The following is a 22596-nucleotide window of genomic DNA, read 5'->3' as shown; positions in this document are numbered from 1 at the left end:
TTTATAGATGTATGTAAACTTAGTTTGAAGGGTAACGTATTTTTTTTTTAATTTTTTTTTATTGTCCTATATATACAAACATTTAATTTCTTCTATTTTGTATCACGTTATCGACATAAGCTATGTTTTTTATGAATTCAGACAATAGACTAATCCGAACTACTTTAATCACGACGATTAGAGAGTTTTAATAGATTTTAGTCCTATTTATTTTTTTAGGACCCAATCGTAACCGGGGTCAAAAATTCGGCACTCATCAGGTTTTAACCCCCACCGAGAGCACAATTTATTAACTAAAATTTTAAAGAATATTTCAACCTCAGAATTATGAAAGCGATATATGTATATATATATTTTCATAAATTCCGCCGATAAGTCAATCTAAAACCAGACCCAAAGCCATTCACATGTCAGGCGCATGAGCTCGGTGATAAAGTGATGGCGTAGTGATCACTAAAACGACGCGTTGCTTAATCGGGCTGACTCCAACGAGGCATTGCGTATGTCACCGATGACAGTCCAATAACAGCACCCTTTGAGTTCAACGTTCACCCCCTCTTTCTCTCTCTATCCTTAGATTAATTTACTGATTATCATTTTAGAAAACAGGTGAATCCCATCTGTTTCTGTTACATTTTGTCATTATCTTATCTTCTTCGTTTCTTGCTGTTTTGCTTTCCCCTTCCAGTCTTCGCCCTATTCATATTTATACGGTAAATGCAATTCTTGTCTCTGTTAATCTTTTCCCTTCCTTATTTTGTTTTTCCTCAATTTCCCCCTTTCGATTTTGTGTTTGAGGTCGATCCCTCTGTTACTGTTATTGTATTTGTATTGGATTTGGTTGATTCTTCTTTTTCGTTTTGACGACTTCATTTGTTAGATGCCAATTGGTTAATCCAGAATTGATCCCTTTAGCTTCGATTGTAAGTTAATCACACCATCATGTACATTGATCTCCTTACTTTTTCTTTTGGCTAATTTGGTGCCCTACAATTAATATGCATATGGTTTGTTTATCACAATTGGATTGAATAATTGGAAAGGCTCATTTAGCAACCTTAATTTTAGAACATTGACTGTATTCACTCTTATTATGGACAAGCTAGAGAGATTAGGTGTTATACTGTTATTAGATTTCTATACGGATTGCATGGAGATTGTATTATATTTATGCAATTACATACATAATCAGTGAATCTTGCACCTCATATAACAAAGTCTGGCTTTACATTTCCTTGATTTTCCTACTAAGAATTTTTCTAGATTGGATGCTTTTTATGCATTTGTTGTTGAATTAGAAGCAGCACTGACTACTTATTTATGTTGATGTTGGTTCTCTAATGTCACTCTTTTTTCTTTCATTTGTCAGTTGTATCTGATTAATTATTCTCTTTTTATAGGCCAGCTACCTTGTTGTGGTTTTGGATTAAATAAAAAGGAATACAGCTTTGCTGTTCGTGCAGTGACCACTTCATTTTTAAAGTTGTGTCGTGGAATGGCTGAAAAATCGTGTGTCAAGCGTCTTCAGAAGGAATATAGAGCACTATGTAAAGTACGTGTTGTTCTTTGCCAATTGCATATGCCATAATCTATTATGGTATTTGTGTCCAGTTTGGAGCTCAGTTTAGCATCTTCTAGAGGTCTATTGTTTTAACTGTCTGTAAAATTTATGTTTATTTACATGGGATTTTAATATGGTTTCCTGATATCATAGCACTTATTTTAGCCCATATGTTGGATGCATGGCATATTTCTGTACCACAGTGCCTTTGGTCACTTTTAATCTGAAGCAAGCGCATTCATATTATATAGAGCACTATGTAAAGTACGTGTTGTTCTTTGCCAATTGCATATGCCATAATCTATTATGGTATTTGTGTCCAGTTTGGAGCTCAGTTTAGCATCTTCTAGAGGTCTATTGTTTTAACTGTCTGTAAAATTTATGTTTATTTACATGGGATTTTAATATGGTTTCCTGATATCATAGCACTTATTTTAGCCCATATGTTGGATGCATGGCATATTTCTGTACCACAGTGCCTTTGGTCACTTTTAATCTGAAGCAAGCGCATTCATATTTCTAGGATTTTTCCGTTCCATAACTTGATTTGTTTTATGAGGCAGCTGACGTTATATCTTCTAGTTGGCCATAGATCCATAATACAGGTTTTTTTAATATGTACATACACACACATATATATCCAAAGGGAAGAAGAGAAAGACATTTCCTTATTTTTGAGTGTATTATACTGATTTTTTTTTTGTAAAAGTATTTTAGATAGTTTTAGTCAATGTTCTTGTTGCTATCCAAGAATTTAGTTTGAGTTGTTTTTATACTTGATAGTGTTTGTAAAATGAACTTGCAGGAGCCAGTTTCCCATGTTGTTGCACGCCCTTCCCCAAGTGACATTCTTGAGTGGCGTAAGTTCATCTTAATCTTCATCATTTTCTTTGATCTTTTTTTTTTTAACCTTTTTTTTTCTCCCTTTCTAGTTAAGGCACTGCACTTATTGATGGAAGACATTTTCCTTAACAATTTTGGTTTTGTTGAATGGACATGTTGGACTATTACAGTCCCATTATGTCCTGACGACTTTATTCCCTCCTATATTTTATAAGTAGAATGATGTAGCAAAGAGATATTAAAAGTGGATTTAACCTCTGGGAGAATTTGTTCCTGGGGTTTAAGTAAATTTCTGCAATTTAATTAAGAAAAAGGATTTTGTATGTGCTTTGAGCAACATATTGCATCCCAACTTAGATGCCTGTGTATTTATCACACTTGCTTGGGATACTGGTTGACGTATTTTAGGGAAAAGGTGAACTAGAATATGTATATGCAACTGTTTTTTTTTTTTTTTAAAAAAAAAAAAGAAGAAAAGAATAATTGTGTGCAGCCCAAATTGATTCTTTGAATTCTACTAGGTCCTATATGTGCACTAGGGTGAATGCATTAACACATGCTTTGGAGAAGCTATATGTTATGGATTGAACATGTGCATGATGTAAATGAGTTCTCTGCCATTGGGTAGAGAGAGATTTGGTTTCTCATAGGACTAAAAGAGTTGGGTAATGAAGTGAGATGTGATATCTCCCGCAACAAGACTGGCTTGTCATAATCATTGGGCTCTGCAGAGCAACATCTTCTTTGAACTGATGACTGAGAATGGCGCATGAGGTGTTAGAAATCAGAGATAAAGTATTTTATCTGAGTACCAGAGTTGTTTAAAAGCGAGGGAGTTTCAACATTGATCCACTGATAAAAAATAAACTTTTGCAGTGTCATTTAATTAGGTGTGCAAACAATATTCTTCTCCTCTCAAGACTTTGGCGAACTATGTTGAGTGATCTTTTTGCTGCCTGGTCAATTTGGTACCTATACCAAGCTCAGTTTATATATTTGATTCACCCTGACATGTTCTAATAGCTGCTCAAAATTTGTTGACCTTATTTTTTGATCTCTTGTGGGATCCCTGTTGCTTTCTAGTAATGTTATTGATATACTGAGATGCTCTTTTAATACTGGCGGTACTAAAACTTTTTCAATGACAATCCAGATTATGTGTTGGAGGGAAGTGAAGGAACACCTTTTGCAGGTTTGTTAATTGTAGATGTAGCGTTTTCACTGAACCTATGCATTCCAATATTATTTTTTTGATGTGATTATATGGCACAATTGAGAATCTGATGTCAATTTTTCGGTTGGTGTAATGGTAATGGGTAATGATTTGTTTAGGTGGATATTACTACGGAAAGATCAAGTTTCCTCCAGAATATCCCTACAAACCTCCTGGAATCACGTAATATTTTTCTTGTTGCTTTATTTTTTTTGGGATATAATATCATTTCAAAAATTTTTCCTTTTAAAGGGGCAATGCACTTTCTTTTAATTCTCTTAACTTTTAAAATATTCTGTAGCATGATTACTCCCAATGGACGCTTTGGGACTCAAAAGAAAATATGCTTGTCTATGAGCGACTGTAAGTTGTTCACAATATTGTTTGTAGAATCAAAGCTTTCTTACCTCCAACAACTGATCTTCTTTTTATTATTTCACAATGTAGTTCATCCAGAAAGTTGGAATCCAATGTGGTCTGCGTCAAGGTACAACAAATATTAATTTTTTTTGGAGTGTCTTTATTGGTATGATATATAGGATGTCCTATTGTACACTGTTATTTTATCTGCCTCTTGACTATTTAGCATTAGTAATGCAGCAGTTACTGTAGATCCATGTTCTAAAATTCTTCTATTTTCCACCAATGCAGCATACTTACAGGGCTTCTTTCCTTCATGGTGAGTTTGTTGTATCTATTCACTTTACCAGTTGCTTAGAAATTGGGGTTAAATCTAGCTTCTGAATCCATTTGTATCTATCACTGATCAACTCACTTAATTTACACATAGCTTTTCATGGTGTATGTGCCTTTTCTTTTCCTGGGTGTGCTGGGTGGGGTTAGATCTTGCTGATGCTATAATTTTCACTAGACTAATGTGATGTGGTTTAATCATGTTATTCTTTTCCCTTTTTTGGTGGAACTCTGCGCTCTTCTTAATGCAGTGGCATCCTTGTATTGGAACCTTCGAAGCATACATGAAATTTTACATTTCCAGCTTTCTCTAGAATTGTTCTCTTATCAGTATTGGATTTTTGTTATGCAGATGGACAACAGTCCCACCACAGGCAGTGTGAACACTACTGATGCTGAGAAAGCACGTCTGGCAAAGGCTTCTCTAGCTTTTAATTGTAAGAAGTAAGTTGCTACGCACCTTTTCTGGTTGTTGCTATTGTTATTGGTTGTGGGTTGTTTCTCTTCCTTCTGTGCTTATTTTTTCAATTTCAAATAGAGTATCTTGTTTCTACATCCACTGTATCCGTCATGTGCATGGACACTAAAAAGTTTGATGCTTTTCGTGGTCATTGCCATCTTAACTTTCTTTCAGCTTTGATCTATTACAATAGCTGGCATCAACTCGCTGCCCCCTCTTTCGTTACTATATGCCCTTTCTTCTTCTTCTTCTTCTTCTTCCTTTCTTTTTAAAAAAAAAAATGCATACATGCATATATATATATATATTTATTTTTTAAACTGGTAATTCTTTTATGAGCAGCTCAACCTTTAGAAAGTTGTTTCCAGAATATGTGGAGAAGTACAACCAGCAACAGCATTCTGAGCAGATTATTTCAGAGCAGGTGCCACAGGAGGAGAATTCCAGACCTGCAATAGAAAAACTTGATAATTCATTGGGAAACGTGGAAAGAGTTGATACGATGAAGGACACAAGAAGAAATGCGAAGCAGACAATACCAACTTGGGTGATGTTGTTGCTGGTTTCCATCTTTGGCATCGTAATGGCATTGCCATTGCTTCAACTTTGATATCTAATCCGTGAAGTGAAAATTTAGAATGGTTAGCAGACGTTGGAGCTTTTGCTAGTTGAAGAACGCTTCTATAAAACTCCTTAGTTGTGCCCTGAATTCAACAGAACTTGTATAGGGGTTAATGCTGGGTAGGCCCACTTGGGTTTTTTTATGTTACTATTGGCAGTTTGTTAGTTAATGCCCAAAAAAGATGCATGCTCGTGGCCTTATTTCCTTTTCTTAAGTAGATGAAATTTCATGTGGTACAATGCATTGCCCCTTTCTTTTTAGTGTCGAAGCCCTGTTACTAGACAGCTATCCATCTGTTGCCTGGAAAACGTGATCATGGTGAAACCATACACTGATGCCTGGCCGAAAGAGAAGGGAAGCTGCGTTTTGTTGTCTGTAAATATGAAACCATGATACATGCCTTTGTGCTTTGTTGATAATGATATTGTTGTTGGTCAACTGTAGGGATCAATGGATTGTGGGGCCAATTCTTTTCCATTTTAGGCTCTATATTCCATCTCTAAGCTCTCTGAGACTCAGATGAAACTCAACCGTTGCTTTAATTTTATTTATTTATTCAAATTCGCATCTATTCAAAAGAATAAGGAAAAGAAAATGTGGAAACGTGAATGGTCCTTGTTTAATGGGAAGTCGATAGAAATATTAAGTAAACAAAAGGAAAAGTAAAGATAGGTAGTATTGGAATGGCATAATGATAGACTGAATTTTCCCACCCAAAATCCGTAGAAGGAAATACATACTTAAAATGAACAAGTTCCTGTTTTTGATTGGGAAATGGGTTTCAAGAGTCAAAAAGCAGCAACTTGTAAAGTGGGTAACAAACCCTACTGCAACTCGGTGCAGGCTATTATTACTATAGACTTGGGCAGGAATTTTCCCTTCCAAATCTAAAATAAAGAAAGCTTCAATCACTGCGAAACATGCGGCTACCATGATGCAAATATTCATCCTCCCAAGTCCCAACCCCAGCCATGCAATATAAAGCCATCCTTTTTATTTCTGTCACATTTATAATAATTACTCTTTTCTTTTAATATTCATTGTTTAAATTTACGTGCATTTCAGACTCTGAGTCACTCTTTTTTTTTTTTTTAACTACTTAACTAATCTGTAAAGAGTAGCTAGCTGCTGCCATTTTTCTTTCCCTATATTCATATTCAAGCCTCTACAAAAAGGAGTTTGGTCAATGAAGTATGATCATTGCCAACAAATACTTAATTCTTTATTAAATTTTACGCCAGCCTTTGATTGAGTAGTTCTAAATTGAGAGGAAAGCAATCATTTATTCATAAATTCCATTCCATGTAATTTATCTTTTAACTGTATATGTCTTGTGGTCTATTTTCGTTTGTATGTGTAAGAAATTGTATAGCTTAAACTCTTTGTTATGAAGTCCACATACACAGCCTGGTAAGATAATAATTATGATTTTTATGTCAGGTTGGCAATCTTCCTTTATTGATCTTAATTAATTAACAATTAATTAATTATTAAAAATGTCACCAAAATAATAAATATTTAATATTTAAATATATATTAAATTCATCCTATAATTTTTATTTAATATTTTTTTATTTTAAAATTATTATTTTTTTTAACTATAATAACATATAAATAGATTATTGTAATCCTATTTAATTTTCTTAAAATGGAATGATATGAATAATTTATTTCCTAAAAATATATTATTATATGATATAGATATTTTTAAAAATAAATATAAAATTAATAGATTTTATTTTAATAAATTAAAAATAAGTAAATTGAATGTGTTAAATAAAATTATAGCAATTGATCATGATATTCGATCGGACTCAATTCTAATAAAATAAATTTAAATAATTATATTTGTGTTCGAAACATTTTCATTATTTGACGAGTAAAATAATTAATTAATAATTTTTTTTAAATTACAGAAATTAAATAATAATAAAATATTTAATGACTAAAATTAAAAAAATTACTAATTAATAATTTTTTAAAAAATATTAGAAATATTTTAATATATTTTTAAAATTAAATATTATAAAAATTTTATTTTTATTGTAAATAATTTGAGTTAATTATTTTGAGTTAAAATGAAAAATAAATTTAAAATTTATTTAAATCAATTTGAATCTAACTATTACATTTCACTCTAAATCAAAAAAATTATACGAAGCTGGTACAAAAAAAGAGTTATCCATGCAAGATGCAATAAAGCCGCCCGAACACTAGTGAACCACAATATTTAAAAGTTCGATCATGACTTGATGACTATATCTAATTCGGCATAGTAAAATTTTAATAAAAACGTTAGTAGAAAAAATTATGAGATAACAATTAATTTTAAATAAAAAATAAATTCAGAAATTATTTGAATTAATTTGAATAGAAAGGATACACCTTCAAACAGAATTCACAACAATGGCTTGGAGGCGTCTTCGAGATGCTGTAAGGACAGTGCTCACAGCTGGAAATAAAGAATTCAATAGAAATGTACACGTTGTTATAGCTGGGTTGACTAATACTTATTCACAATATGTGACCACCTTTGAAGAGTACGAAGTGCAGAGATATGAAGTAAATACTTTATACAATGAATAAAAATAATATAGTTTCACATTCAAAACTAGTTGTTGAGAAGTTTTACAAATGTTGTTATCTTAAAATATAATTCAACATTTTTAAAAATTGTGGTAGATTTTATTCTTATATTCAGTTCATGCAATCTGAATACATATATAAAAAATATTTTACTCCTAAAGGTGAATTCATATAAAAAAAACTATGTTATTTTATAAAATAACTTTATACTATTTTATATAATAATAATATAAAATATTTTAATATTAGCACTAACATGCAGGCAAAGGAGTAATTTAATAAAATTAGAGAACCTCGCATTCTTGCCCACTTCTATCAAAAGGCTAAATGGACATTATTATGGCATAGTACAAATCAATATTGTGTCCTAATATGTAGCAAGCACTTCATCCACCTCTAATCATCTTCACTTCCCCTATGTTGATCTTCAAATAAGTCTTCAGCTGGGTCATAGACAATCATGTTCGGAAAAAGTTCTAAGAAGTCATCTTTCACCTTCTCTCTTAAATCTGGGTATGGAATGAGACCTTTTAAGATCACACGAAAAGGCAAAGATAATGGAAGATCAGGAGAATGTCTCATCTCCTCGTATATGTCCATTGCTTCTGACGGTAATCCACTATCTAAGAATGCTCTAATGATGTCGCCAAAAGTGTGTTGGTCGAATAAAACTCCCTCCCTCTTCAAATCTTGCCAAACCACCTTCGCTTCCTCAACCTTCCTGTTTCTTGCAAGCATCATAAGCATGTCCCTGTAGAAGAACATGTCTGGCCGATACCATATTTCTTTACGCACTACATTATATAACTGAAGAACAAATAAAGATGTTCAGTTAATATTTCATATGCTCAAGGAAAGGGGGAAGCAAAAGTTATTGCAAAATCATACACCAGCGAGAATAATTGTCCCTCTTAATAAAATTCTTTGAAGTTCTCAAAAGACAAACAACACCCAAAAGCTTAAGTTTGAAAGTTCTTGTCTCTAGTTTTGTTAGAAGCCCAACAAAGAGTTATTTCGTTTCAAAATTCTCCACCTGACTCAAAAAAAAAAAAAAAAAAAAAAAGAAGAAGAAGAAGAAGTAAGAAAGAAACAGAAGCAAACCTTCATGCAGAGGAAAACCTGGTCTTGCCTCTGAAACTCAGCAAGAACAGCAACAAGATCAGACTTGAGCAAGCGAGAAACTTGAGACTTGATGAACCAATCCAGACGGACAGGGTCTGATTGGAGTCTCTTGAGCTCCTTGGCCACAATTAACCCCTCTTTGCCCATCTCTTTCTTCCGCCTCCATATTGACAAGCTAGGCCTGGAGGCCAAATTTGAAATGTGGTGCAAAAGAACAAGCAATGGGAGTTGCTGTTGCTTTTGGTATTTTATGGACGTGATTTCAGAAAATTGATGGGTCAGGAAAGTGAAGTGTTTGAGAGGGGAATGGGAGAGCATAGGTGTTTTAGATGATGATGTTCTCTGAAGAAGATTTGACACAATACGCCACATTGGATGATAACCAGGGAACCTAGCTAGCCCTCCACTATAAAGTCTTGATCTTCTACCACCTTCCAAATAAAAGGAAAGAAACAAGCAAGGGTCTGAAAATGCAAAAACAATGACCTATTTAGATGGAGTTTTATTATCAAGTGTCTTCTATGGTTGTCTGTTTTTAACTTATTTTGCCTCTACTTTATTTATTGGCAAAGCAAGATTCACTTGTAAAAACCAGTAATGACCATTGAAATTACCTACTTTTGATTGAAATAACGATATGTCTCGAGATTTATTAGGGAGTGAGTTTATCTTTCCCAGTTTTACATGGGCTTTTTTTTGCCCCTTTGTCAATCTCTTAATTTGCAACAATGATGTCCTTTTGATTGGATCATCAAAAAAGAATTTAATAAAACACATAAAATTTTACCCATCATATTATCTTATAGCAAAAAAATAAAAAAGGAAAAGCAAATCACACATAAAGTCAAAAAATATTAGAGCTCCAAGGTCCAAACAAAATACCCAGTCTGAACACAAAATAATTGTGAAATGCTACACAAAAAATAAATAAATAAAATAAAAGGATTCAAACCCAAAACAAAACTAAAAACTCTATGAAATTGAACAAATCATTATCTCATGAATAGATTTAAAACCTCACATTAAGCAAAATAACTGAAATTTGATATTAAGTTGATTATAAACAAAAAAAAAAAAGATCTTCCAAGTTCTAACACAATTCAAAAAGGCAAAAAGAAAAAAATAAAATCAAACCTCTGTGAAATTCAAGTAAATTATGAATAAATTCTTAAATAAAGAAATTACAAATTAAAGAGAGCTAAAATATACTTGAAATGCAAAGTGAGATTAATGAACTGCCAACTTGGAGTGATTGAACATAATGATGCATAAGGCATAACTAATCTCACAATTTGTTAAGTGCAGCGGCGAAAACTTTCAACAGCTATAAAAATCAACTACATCACATTGCTATTAGATCTTATGAGCTTTTGTTGCTATTAGTTGAATTTAAGCAGGATTAGGCTTCTTTTGCAGAAAATATTAGTTGTAAACATCTTTTAAATTTTCGTGTCTTAGCCATTAACAAGATGCATAAGTTTGATATATTAATTTCACAGTTTCCTTTTTCTTCATAAAACCAAATGAAACCAAAAACATTAAATTGAAATACAAATAAAAAGATATAGGGAATGAAAGGAGATACATGAAACGTTGTAGGGCTGAATGCTTTGAACACTAGAATGTGGCTGCATCTTTGGAAGAATTTTTACTTAAGCTACTGGAGATTGACAGAGGAAATGGAGAAAAGAAAGAAGACAAACATATATTTGGAGTATAATAGTTTAAACATGGAAGGATATACACATCTGATATCCAAAGCCAAGCTAATATAATTTTAGAAATATTTAATGAAAACAAAAATATCAAAATCTTAAAATAGCTAACAAAAATATTGGTACAACTTACAACAAAGTCAAACATTGAAAAACATTAAACAAGTATTCTACATAAAATTCAACACAAATGGACCAAACAGAATCTCAATCATCACTGTTTACATTATGGGCAGTATCAACATCTATTATGTATTTCAATTTTTTCCAATAAGACTTAGAACATTAATCACTTCTGTGAAGTCCTTAAGCTCGAAAAGACAGCCAGCTAAATTTCCAGTCAAAAACAGCCCAAAAGGGAAGTCTATAAGAAATGCAGGAAATCAACATAGCACGATCAAGAAGGCAATAGAAAAGAGAGAAACAAAAATCATTCGTAATCTAACCCAATCTTGACGAATTTAAAAGATAAGCATAGTTAACATAAGCAAAATATAATAAACTTTTGACCAAACTGCATCTAAATCATTACTGTATTATATTATAGGCAGTATCAACATCTATTAATGTATTGCATTTTTTCCCGATAAGACTTAGAACATTAATCACTTTTGTGAGGTCCTTAAGCTCGAAAAGACAGCCAGCTAAATTTCCAGTAAACCCAGCCCAAAAGGGAAATCTATAAGAAATGCAGAAAATCAATACAGCACAATCAAAAAGGCATAGAAAAGAGAGACTAAATCATTTGTAATGTAACCCATCTAGAGGAATTTAAAAGATAAGCATAGTTAATATAAGCAAAATATAATAACCTTGGCTTACAAAGTGGTTAAAATGATTATGTATGGCTTCCAATGTGGTGAGCCGTTGCTACTATTGTTGCTGGTGCTTCTTCACCTAAGAGGCATATACAAGAACAATATCTACTCATTTTTAAGAAATTTGAAGACTTAAGAAGAATAAAATTAACTTTGAAAAAAAAAAGATCTGTTATGTGAACTGACCAGCTGCCCGGAGCTTTCTTTTGTGCAACGTCGAAGGATGAGTGATGGCCAACGGTTAAAAAAAAAAAAAAAAGACTCAGAGGCAAGGAGGTCCATACTTGCAATCGGAACCTTAACTTCTTGGCGAGTTCCATATCCCTAATGAACTAGCAAAGACGACAGATTTCATGTGTTGCAGCAAGACTGAGAATGGAGCTGATGAAGAGGGAAGGATGAGTAGTTCTGTACAAAGGCAAAGACAGATTTTTCAGCAAGAGAATTGTGAGTTTGGAAAAAAAAAAAGAAGTTGAGTTTTTGGTTGGGGGTGCGAAGAAAATGGGCTCAGGGATGTAATTGAGTTGGGTACTCACGAAATTAAGGATCCAAACCCAAAACCATTTATAAATATAATTCCCAAACCCGTTTAGTATTTTAATTTCAATACTCGTACCTGTCCAAAACCTGTTTAATAATACTCACATACTACCCGAACCCGATTTTTCCATTTCAATTCAATAGCAAAAATTTTTATCATTGGGGTATCCAAACCCAAAAGTCTGCAAATAAGACCTGAAAATTTAAAAATAATTAAACCAAATAATAATAATACAAATTCATCATAACAAGTAAAACATTAATTAGTCCTCTACCCAGCAGATAAAATATTAAACAAACAAGATGTCAAATGACAAAACTTAAAAGTAAACTACAGATGCTACAATAAAATTCATTTAAATAATTAAACTACATAAAACATAAGTATTGAATCTCCAATGATAAATTCTCCTTGAAATAAAGAAAAATTAGAATATCATAATTGAACAATAATACACATTGTCATAATAAAAATAATGGGATAAAAAAATAATTAAAATCAAACTTCCACATTAAAATGTGAAATGCATGATTTAATCCACCTCATCCTCAGCATCACATAAACAACTTATTTTCTCATTTGAACAAGCAGCTGCATAGTAATATAGGAAAATATTATTAACATGTGTCAGCTTTACATTAAAATAGAGTAAAATATTTTAACATGTATCGCTACAGCTTCAGAACTATTAAATGTTGACATTTTGAAGTATACTAAATATGAAGAACAATGACATAGTTAACAAATTCATCAACTCAAAATGAACATATATGACCAGTAACTGAATAAAAATTTGAATATGAGACGAAAACTTTGAGAACTAGTAAATAAATAAGCATGCCGATCAAACCCCCTAGCATGTATTTGGCCATCTAATGGAATTACTAACTGTGTGTTTTAATAAGTCAGTCCCTAAAAGAAAATTAGATCACTGTCCCACAATAACTACTATTAATTCTCCTCATAGAAATAGAATGCAGTAGAGCAGCATTTATGATAGAATATAAGTTCGAAAAGAAACTAAAGTCAACAAATATGATCCTCATGAGATGATGCCAAATCCATTCTGAAAATAAAGGAAATTCCAATTAAATATCAAGGGAATCAGAATTCAAAAACAATATTATCTAGTTGTTGGCTATGGCATTGGAATACTTAAAAACTTAAAAATTCATGCAGTCACGATACAACCAGAGTTTCATTCTAATATCTTTTATCTCAGGTGCTTCTCAACTTTTCAACCAAAAGCAATCAATCACATAACAAATAACCAGATTCAACAATATTTAAAGCAAATCAATTAAAATGGAAGGCCTTCACACCATTCAGCTTGTGTATAGCAGAAAACCATTGGTGGCTGACCTGCTGCTGGCGGCGCCGCTGAATGGTGGCTGCGATTTCCTTCTCGCGGGCGAAAGTGCTGCTGCTGCTTTTATCCTTTAATAATAATAACTTTTTTAGAGAGAATTCACTGTAATTTTTCAAACAATTCTACTTTGCAAATGCTGAGAGGGCATGTTGAGAAATGATCGAAACAATAAAATAATTAGTTATCCAAAAACCAAAGTGAAATTATTCCAAATCCATTTTACAATAACATATCATATCAATCATGTTTAACAATGTGAACTTTGCACAGCAAGATGCTATCAAATATATCTCTTCTACAAGTTAACTACTCAAGTATTGATAAAAAGAATAAATATTCATATGTTACGTACTTTTAACACTCAATCTATTTGTGATCAGGAAACGGAATGGAATAAACACCTCCATTGTCAAAGAAAACCATAAATGACTCCATTTTTGGAACTACAAGCTAAGTATGTGTAATCAACACTATGATGCCTATAAACTTGAATGTCATAATAAATTTATAATGCTTCCAACAATAACAATCAAAATTCTACCCAGAATTATTTTCTTCAGATTTCAAAAAAAAATGCTTACCGTTGAACTGCTGAACTGCAGAGGAGAGAGGTGGGTGGCAAACGAGCAGTCGATGCAGAGGTGCGGGCGTGCGGCGGGCCGGCGGCGGTTCACAGTCGCGATACAGAAGTGGGCGGCAACGAGCGGTCGATGCAGAGGTGCGGCGTGCGGCGGCTGACGAGCACGAGATGCAGTGGTGCGGGCGCTCTCTCCTGTGGTTGAAATACGATGCCCGATTGCTGCTGCAGCGTGATTGGCTTGGGAGACAAATTTCAGATGCAATTTGCCAGGGCTTAAGGTTATTACTAGCAACATACCAAAACTACGTAGTTTTGGTTAAAAAATATTTTTATATTATATAATTTAATTAATAGTTATAAAAGTATTTTTTATATAATTAAAGAATTTCATTTAAAATTACATTATTTTAATTAAAATTATAAAGTTTAATCAATAGACTTTATATGAATAATTATATAAATATATTAATAATAATTAATTAAATATTTATAGTAGTATTTAATTTAAAAATATTTTTATAATTATATGTTAATTTTATAAAATATCTAGTTTTACAATATAATAATATTCTAATAATAATATTAAGTAGTATTCATATAATAATAGTTTATATTAGTTATTTGTACTTTTTAAAAAATGTTATTTTTAAGTATTTATAATAATTTGTATTTTATAATTTATAATTATTTTTATTTTAATTATTTAGTAATATTGATTTTTTAGAATAATTTATAGGATATTTATACTCAAACATTAGTTCAATTTTATATTTTATATTACTTATTTGTATTTTAATAGGAGTTCGAGGAACAAATGATCTTGATGCGCTCCATGGTGGTTCAAGGCGGCATAACAGGATCATTAACCACTTTGGGAGCTCCTAAGACACGTGTGGAAGTGCCTAAGCCGAATGCGTTCAAGGGGATGCGCAATGCCAAAGACATTGATAATTTCCTGTGGAGTTTAGAGCAATATTTCAAAGCAATGGGGATCGTGGAGGATGCCGGGAAAATCAATTATGCTCCACTATACTTAGCCAACACTACCATGGTTTGGTGGAGAAGAAGGCAGGCCAACATAGAGAAGGGCACCTGCACTATAGCCACGTAGGAAGATTTCAAGAAGGAGCTGAAATGCCATTTCTATCCGGACAATGTTGCTAAGGAAGCCAAGGCAAAATTGAGTAGACTAAATTTTTCGAAATTTTATTGGAAATCCCCAACTATCCAGATGATGAGGCCCTGTTTGCTTTCATGGATGGGCTCCAACATTGGGTGAAGATGGACATTGAGCGTAGGGGAGCTCAAGACCTTGCCACTGCTATCTCTTTAGCAGAATCCCTTGTTGAGTATAAGAAGGGAGATAGGGCCAAGGGTCCCGTGAAGCCATCAAATGGCAAGAGTGCTGCTGAAGCCGCCCCTAAAAGCAAAGAGGGACCCCGAGGAAATGGAAGCAAAGAGAAGGCTCAAAGGAGGGGAATTCTAAGGGATGGAGGAAACTTGAGAGGCCACCAATGAAATGCTTCCTATGCGATGTTTTCAATTGCCCAAAGTGCAACACCCTGTCGGCTATAGTCAGTGAAAAGGAATCAAGTCAGCAGCCTAAGGAGGGTGCCAGCATAGGCTCTTAACAATTGGCGGCTGTGGCAGCCAAGGTAGCCGAGGTTCTAGCTAGGCACAAAGGAAGGCTGTTCGCTCTTGTGTGCATAAAGGGACAGACGTTGGAAGCATTGGTGGAATACTGGAGCATCAGGCAACTTTCTGAAAGTGGAGGCAGCAGAGAAGTTGGGCGTTCCATTCCAAAAGGAGACGAGTTGGCTGAAGTTAGTAAATTCCCAACCGACTCCAACACATGGGATAGTCCAAAATGTCCCAGTTAAAATTGGTGAGTGGACCGAAACTCTTGATTTCTCTATTGTCACCATAGATGACTACTCATGTGTGCTTGAGATGGACTTTATGGATAAAGTAAAGGCTGTCACTATCCCCTTCACCAATAGAAGGGCCAACACTTGCACTATCTCATTGGCGAGAGGAAAGGCTGGTACTAGCACTCTCTCTGCCCTCTAGCTTGCAAAGGGTGTTAAGAGGTCCGAGCCAACCTACTTGGTGGCACTGAAACAAGATGATGAGCTACCCCCTGCACTAGAATCACTTGTTGCCGTCAAGTATGTCTTGAAGGAATTTTCAGATGTCATGCCTCAAGAGTTGCCAAAGAGACTTCCACTAAAGAGGGAGGTGGATCATCATATAAAACTGGAGCCTGGGGCTAAACCACCTACTGGTGTTCCTTATTGAATGACACCTCCCGAGCTCGAAGAGTTCCACAGATAGTTGAGGGACCTACTGGATGCAGGGTATATCCAATCCTCTAAAGCCTCCTACGGTGCATCGGTCCTCTTTCAGAAGAAGAAAGATGGCTCTCTTCGCATGTGTATCGACTATCGGGCATTGAACAAGGTAACTGTGAAAAACAAGTACCACATTTCACTCATTGCTGACCTGTTTGATCGGCTTTGTAACGACCCGAAAATCGGACCGCTACCGGCGCTAGGATCCGGGTCGACTTAAGGCCGCCGGGACCCGTAGCAAGCCTGACATGCATACTGTGCATGCACTAACATAATCATACATAAAAATTAAAAATTTACTTTCCATTCATACGCCAACTCAACCTGTGCATGCACTAACATAATCATAACATTGATCCTTCAGTGGGATCTCATCAGTGCCCCCAATGGGCGACATAACATATGCTGAGTTGGTTTACATAAACATCATAAAAAAATCTCTACAATCATGTAATTAAAAAGGGATAACAACAATCTATGGTCAAGCACACTCTAACATCCATAAACATCATCTCATTACATATCTATACTGATTGAGACATTACATTACGATTTGATCATGTCCATTGCTAGCTATTACATAAGCATGACTTCTTTACTCTATCCGGACTCCCGCACTATACTGTACCTGCAAGCCTGGGGGTAAAGGGAGAGGGGTGAGCTAAAAGCCCAGTGAGTAGAACTATAAAACATATTAACACTATGCTCCAATGAAATGCGTCATAACACAGACAATTCACATAAGGGTTGGGTGAACTTGTCACCAATTAGTCCAAGCTAACTTTGTGCCAGGCCGTAGCATGGGGTCCTGGTCTTCCTGTCATACATACATTACTTACCATTGTCCCAGGGCCTCCTTTGGGCTCCTGGTCTTCGAGTCCCATAACCGTGCCAGGCCGTAGAATGGGGTCCTGGTCTTTCCTTACTCTATGCCAGGCTGTAGAATGGGGTCCTGGTCTTCCTGTCATGGACTAATTGGGTCATCCAACATTCACCCACATCAACAACAATCGATGCAATGCGGCATATTCGTGAAAACTAATGCAATCATCCTATTGCGTAATCATGATGCATGAAACATGATAAAACATTAAATTTCTCAATTTAAAAGATTAAGTTTTGTTCCACTCACCTCTGGCTGACTCTGACAATACCGAAGCAGCTGAACTCACTGCTGGGGTCTTCGGTTCCTCGGGTCTGAACCTAGACAGGTGGACTCAAATGAGGGACCAAACATACTAGAACATATCTCTAAACTACTCCCCAAAAACCCCCTAAAACATCATCAAACAACCATAGAAAAATATGCAAAGGCGGCCTGAACAGGGCACTTTTGGCGGCAGGTTCGGCGGCCGAAAGTCCCTCCAGAGCCGAAAGTCAGGCAGGTTCGGCGGCACCTTCGGCGGCCGAAACTGCCAGACAGAGACGAAACTCATGCATGTTCGGCGGCACTTTCGGCGGCTGAAACTGCCAGACAGAGACGAAAGTCTCCTTTCGGGGGCAAGTTTCGGCAGCCGAAAGGCTGCCTCCCCAGCCATGTTCGGCGGCCGAAAGTCCTTCGGCTGCCGAACCTGGTTTCTGCCAAAGGGCAGAAACTTGGCTCCCTTTGCACATTTCGCCTCCAAACCTTCCAAACATGCATCAAACCTATTCTACAACACACATACACAAGCATACATGTTCCTAGGGGCCTCAAACCATCATAAACCCCATCTACAACACATCAAGCATCCACATTGCTCAAGAACATACATTTATACCCATAAACAATACCATAACCTAAACATGCATTCTACCCCATAGATCTACTTAAAACTTACTTAAAACATGCAATGAGCTTAAGATCGGCTCTTACCTCTTGAAGATCGAGAGAGAGACGACCTAAACTCGAAGTTGGGAGGGATTGGGTTCTTGAACCTCCAAGCTCCAAAACTTTGCTCAAAAGCTCAAATCTTCAAAACAAGATTAAAACAAATGAAAATCTTGAAAGATTTAGAGGAAGAACATCAAAGATTGGTGAGGGGCGGCAGAGAGCTCACCTTGGCCGAAGATGGGGAAAAAGCTCGCCCGTTTTCGGCTAAGGGACCCTTTTATAGTGGCTGGCTAGACCACGTTCGGGGGCCGAAGCTTGCCTCCGCATGCATGCCATGTTCGGCGGCCGAACTTGAGGTTCGGCGGCCGAACCTGGACTTCCCTCACTTATGCTTTCGGGGGCCTAAAGCACACCCGCAACGCATGCATGTTCGGCGGCCGAACTTGAGGTTTGGCGGCCGAACCTGAGTTTTCCTCCAATGCTATTTTCATGCAAAAACTCATTTTCTTTCATGCTTAAAACATAAAACACATTAAAACATTATATAAAAACATGGTTTTACCCTACTAGAGGCTTCCGACATCCGAGATTCCACCGGACTGTAGGAATTCCGATACCGAAGTCTAGCCGGGTATTACAGGCTTGGTGAGCCTTGTTGGTTCTCAAAGTTAAATCTTCGCTCGAGATACTACTAAGTCATAATTGCTAAAGGAGACGAACCGAAGACAGCTTGTGTTACAAGGTATAGGTCATATAAATTTCGTGTCATGCCCTTTGGTTTAACTAATGCTCCTGCCACATTTTGCACCTCGATGAACAAAGTGTTTGAGCCCTTCCTGGATCGCTTTGTTGTGGTTTATTTGGATGACATTGTAGTCTATAGCAATACGTTGGAGGAGCATGTCAATCATTTGAAGCAAGTCTTCAAGGTGTTGAGGGACAATGAGCTATATGTGAAGGAGAAATATTCCTTTAGACAGCAAGAGATTCCCTTCTTAGGGTATATTGTTGGGCATGGCAAGATACGGATGGACGAGTCAAAGATCCGTGCCATTCTAGAATGGGAGCCACCGAAGAGGGTGTCCAAATTGAGATCATTTCTTGGCCTTGTGAACTATTACCGAAGGTTCATTAAGGGCTATTTTGCTATTGCAGCACCATTCGCTCACTGATATGCTGAAGAAGAATAAGCTGTGGAAGTGGGATGCCTGTTGTCAAAATGCTTTTGAAGCATTGAAGAAGGCTGTTATGGAAGAATTAATGTTGGCGTTGCCTGATTATTAATACCAAGGATTTTAAGATACACACGGATGCCTCTGACTTTGCAATAAGTAGAGTTCTGTTGCAAGATCGGCATCCAGTTGCCTATGAGAGCTGAAAGCTGAACGAGACCGAGAAAAAGTACACCGTACAAGAGAAAGAGATGACCGCCGTAGTCCACTACCTTCAAACTTGGAGATATTATCTGTTGGGTTCCAAGTTCGTAGTGGAGATTGACAATATGGCTATGAGTTACTTTCTCACCCAAAAGAAGCTCTCCCCAAAGCAAGCCCAATGGCAAGCTTTCTTGGCCGAGTTTGATTTTCTCATGGAGTACAAGCCTAGCTTGGCCAATTTAGTTGCAAATGCTCTCAGCAAAAAGGCAGAGCTGGCTGCTACTGCCACCCAACCAAGTTCTTCCCTATTAGATCACATCAGAGAGGGGATGATGCATGATGATCAAGCCAAGCAACTGGTGGAGTTGGCAAGGCAGGGGAAGACAAGAAGGTTCTGGTTGGATGAGGGTCTAATTCGTGCTAAGAAGGGCAGCATATTTGTGCCTAGGTGGGGAGGCCTGAGGAAGAAAATGTAACACCCTTACCCAGTTATTTAATTAACCGAGCCGGAGACATCACATTTTTAAACAATTCTCTTATTTTTACTTTAATATCATGTAAATCATGACCCCTTCTTTTTTTTTTTGTTAGTCTACTAAATTTTTTTTTTATTGTCGCTATATCTAACCAAATTATATTTCTATCAAAGAAAATAGAGTCATTTCATTAGATCCATAACTTACATTTTGGTTAAATTACATATTAATTTTAAAATTTTCTATCTATTAAATCTATTAATTCTCACACTTTGATTAAACATTATAATTAAACTATTCTTCTCTTGGTCTATTTCTACTAGAGTAGTAAAATGTTCAAATAAAACATAATGAACAAATTCTTAAATTTATTCAAACAAAGTTGAGCACAAACCTTAAAATTTTCTAATCTTCCTTTTCTCTTCCTTTTCCTTTAGAACTTCCACTCTTCCCTTCCACTTCTTCTTCATGAAAAATAAACAAATAAATCACATTAATACAATATTTCTCATAGATATGATACATAAAAATGATAAGAAAATATTCCTATATCAAAACCCCTCACTTACCTTTAACTTTCCAAACCCTTAGGTTACTATTCACTCTCCCTCAACCTTGAAATTTCTCTTTGATTTCCCTTCTTTTCTTCAAATTCTTCTTTGGAAAGGTGTTGGGAGAAGATGGGGAATTGATTGGAGGTGAAATTTTGAAGCAATTTTGGTGTAGAGAAAAAAAAGATGAAAAATGGGCATTCCCTTGGTAGTTCTCGGCAGAGAAAGAAAATAAACAAAATGAAGAATGATTTTCTTCTTCTAGCATTTTCTTTTCTTTCTTCCTCTCTTTTTCTTTTTCTTTTTTTATAAAATTTATTTGCTTGAGTGGTTACAAATGAGCCATTTGTCTTTACATTACAATTTAATTTATCTATCTTTTTTTTTCTTATTCTTTTTATTTATTATTTTTTTATTTTTATTTTATTATCCTTATTATTATTTTTATTTTTATTATATATTTTTTTAGGATGTTACAGGAAATCATAAGTGGGTGCCCCGATTTCCTCTGGGCTGGCCATCTTGGAGCAAGGAGAACAATGGCTTTGTTGGAATGTGCCTACTATTGGTTTCGGATGTTCGATGATGTGGAGCTATATGTGAAAATCTACTTAGTTTGCCAGTAGGATAAAACCAAGAAACAAAGGCCAGCGGGACTTCTAGATCCTCTCCCAATCCCCAAGCGACCTTGAGAGAGTATCTCCATGGACTTTATCATTGGGTTGCCGAGGGTAAATGGGTTCAGCAACATCATGATTGTTGTTGACCGATTCAGCAAATATGGGGTGTTCATTGCAATACCGACCAACTTTAATGCAAGGGATGCAGTCCGACTGTTCTTCAGGGACGTGGTGAAATATTGAGGAATACCACGGTCCATTATCAACCATCGGGACACTCGATTTGTGGTAAACTTCTGGACGGAGTTGTTCAAGATCATGGGCACTGATCTTAATTTCTCTACAAGTTTCTACCCTCAGACGGATGGGCAAACCGAGCGTATCAATGCCTTATTGGAGTTGTATCTAAGGCATTATGTCACTACTAACCAAAGAAATTGGGTTAAGTTACTAGATGTAGCCCAATTCTCTTATAATCTGCAGAAGAGTGACTCTATGGGGGCAAGCCCGTTCGAGCTAGCCACGGGATAGCAACCACTTGCACCTTATGACATGGTAGTGCCATACAAAGGGAAAAGTCCAGGTGCCTTTCGATTCGCCAAAGCCTGGAGAGAGAAGCTCGAGCTAGCAAAGGCTTCTTTGGCGAAGGCAGCAAGGAAGATGAAGAAGTGGGTAGATCTAAAGAGGAGACACCGAGAGTTTGAGGAAGGGGATCTCATCATGGTGAAACTTATTCTTCAGACCATTCGGAATTTTAAGAAAGCTCACAAAGGATTACTGCGAAGGTACGAGGGACCATTTTCAGTGGAAAAATGGATTGGGAAGCTGGCTCACCAAGTCAAGTTGCTACCATACCTGGAGTGCCATCTGGTGTTTCATGTAAGTTTTCTGAAGTCTTACTATTTAGATAAAGGTGATCCAAGAAGGAACAAGTCGCAAAGGCTCCAACAGCAGTTTTCATAATCTTGGATCACGATGAGGAAGTGATCTTGACTCATAGGCAAATACCGAAGAGAGATTCCCATACACCGTATAAAGAGTATCTGGTGAAATGGAAGGGGCTCCTAGATGCTAAGGTGAGCTGAAAAAATGAATTTTTCTTGTGGCAACATGAGGACAAGGTGCAAGCCTATTGGCAAGACGCGACGAGGGCATCACGGAAATAGCTGAGGGAGCATGTCACAGCTCTTCCCAACTCTTCAAAAAATCTAAAAATTTTGATGAAGGAAGAATTGCGACAGTGGGTCTGTGGAGTGCCTAAATGAGATTTGGCTGGCGCAGCGTAT

General features: G+C 35.8%; 2 protein-coding genes and 1 long non-coding RNA gene across 19 annotated transcripts; 1 reads left to right on the top strand and 2 right to left on the bottom strand.

Moving 5' to 3' along the window:
* Nucleotides 1-364: 364 nt before the first annotated feature.
* On the top strand, nt 365-5830 carry LOC110626812 (ubiquitin-conjugating enzyme E2 34). Of its 3 annotated transcripts, XM_021772921.2 has the most exons (11): nt 365-713; nt 881-923; nt 1401-1552; nt 2367-2421; nt 3558-3596; nt 3737-3800; nt 3919-3980; nt 4065-4104; nt 4269-4296; nt 4663-4754; nt 5113-5830. In XM_021772921.2, the coding sequence occupies exons 3-11, from the start codon at nt 1496-1498 to the stop codon at nt 5378-5380; spliced, it is 705 nt and encodes a 234-aa protein (XP_021628613.1). In that variant the 5' UTR covers nt 365-713; nt 881-923; nt 1401-1495; the 3' UTR covers nt 5381-5830. The 3 variants fall into 3 exon arrangements, with proteins under 3 accessions (XP_021628613.1, XP_021628614.1, XP_021628612.1); XM_021772922.2 differs by lacking the exon at nt 881-923 and having other exon boundaries at nt 365-609; XM_021772920.2 differs by lacking the exon at nt 881-923.
* Nucleotides 5831-8235: 2405 nt separating this feature from the next.
* LOC110626873 (pentatricopeptide repeat-containing protein At1g62350) lies at nt 8236-14379 on the bottom strand. 15 transcript variants are annotated; one of them, XM_043961933.1, is made up of 7 exons: nt 14125-14379; nt 13497-13611; nt 11918-12368; nt 11820-11836; nt 11628-11712; nt 9080-9531; nt 8236-8785 (listed from the first exon to the last, which is right to left on the bottom strand). In XM_043961933.1, the coding sequence occupies exons 6-7, from the start codon at nt 9470-9472 to the stop codon at nt 8375-8377; spliced, it is 804 nt and encodes a 267-aa protein (XP_043817868.1). In that variant the 5' UTR covers nt 9473-9531; nt 11628-11712; nt 11820-11836; nt 11918-12368; nt 13497-13611; nt 14125-14379; the 3' UTR covers nt 8236-8374. The 15 variants fall into 15 exon arrangements, with proteins under 15 accessions (XP_043817868.1, XP_021628719.1, XP_043817864.1 ...); XM_021773027.2 differs by having other exon boundaries at nt 9080-9564; nt 11820-12041; nt 12250-12368; XM_043961929.1 differs by having other exon boundaries at nt 9080-9564; nt 11820-12041; nt 12250-12368; nt 13537-13611.
* A 5937-nt stretch (nt 14380-20316) lies between these two features.
* Nucleotides 20317-20941, bottom strand: LOC122725186. Its single transcript, XR_006352662.1, has 2 exons — nt 20709-20941; nt 20317-20603 (listed from the first exon to the last, which is right to left on the bottom strand). It is a non-coding gene; the product is annotated as an uncharacterized LOC122725186 (long non-coding RNA).
* Between the last annotated feature and the right edge of the window lie 1655 nt (nt 20942-22596).

This window comes from Manihot esculenta, chromosome 11 (assembly GCF_001659605.2).
Source record: "Manihot esculenta cultivar AM560-2 chromosome 11, M.esculenta_v8, whole genome shotgun sequence".
Lineage (NCBI taxonomy): Eukaryota > Viridiplantae > Streptophyta > Magnoliopsida > Malpighiales > Euphorbiaceae > Manihot > Manihot esculenta.
The sequence above is the reverse complement of the archived record's forward strand: the minus strand, read 5'-3'. Positions and strand labels throughout refer to the sequence as shown.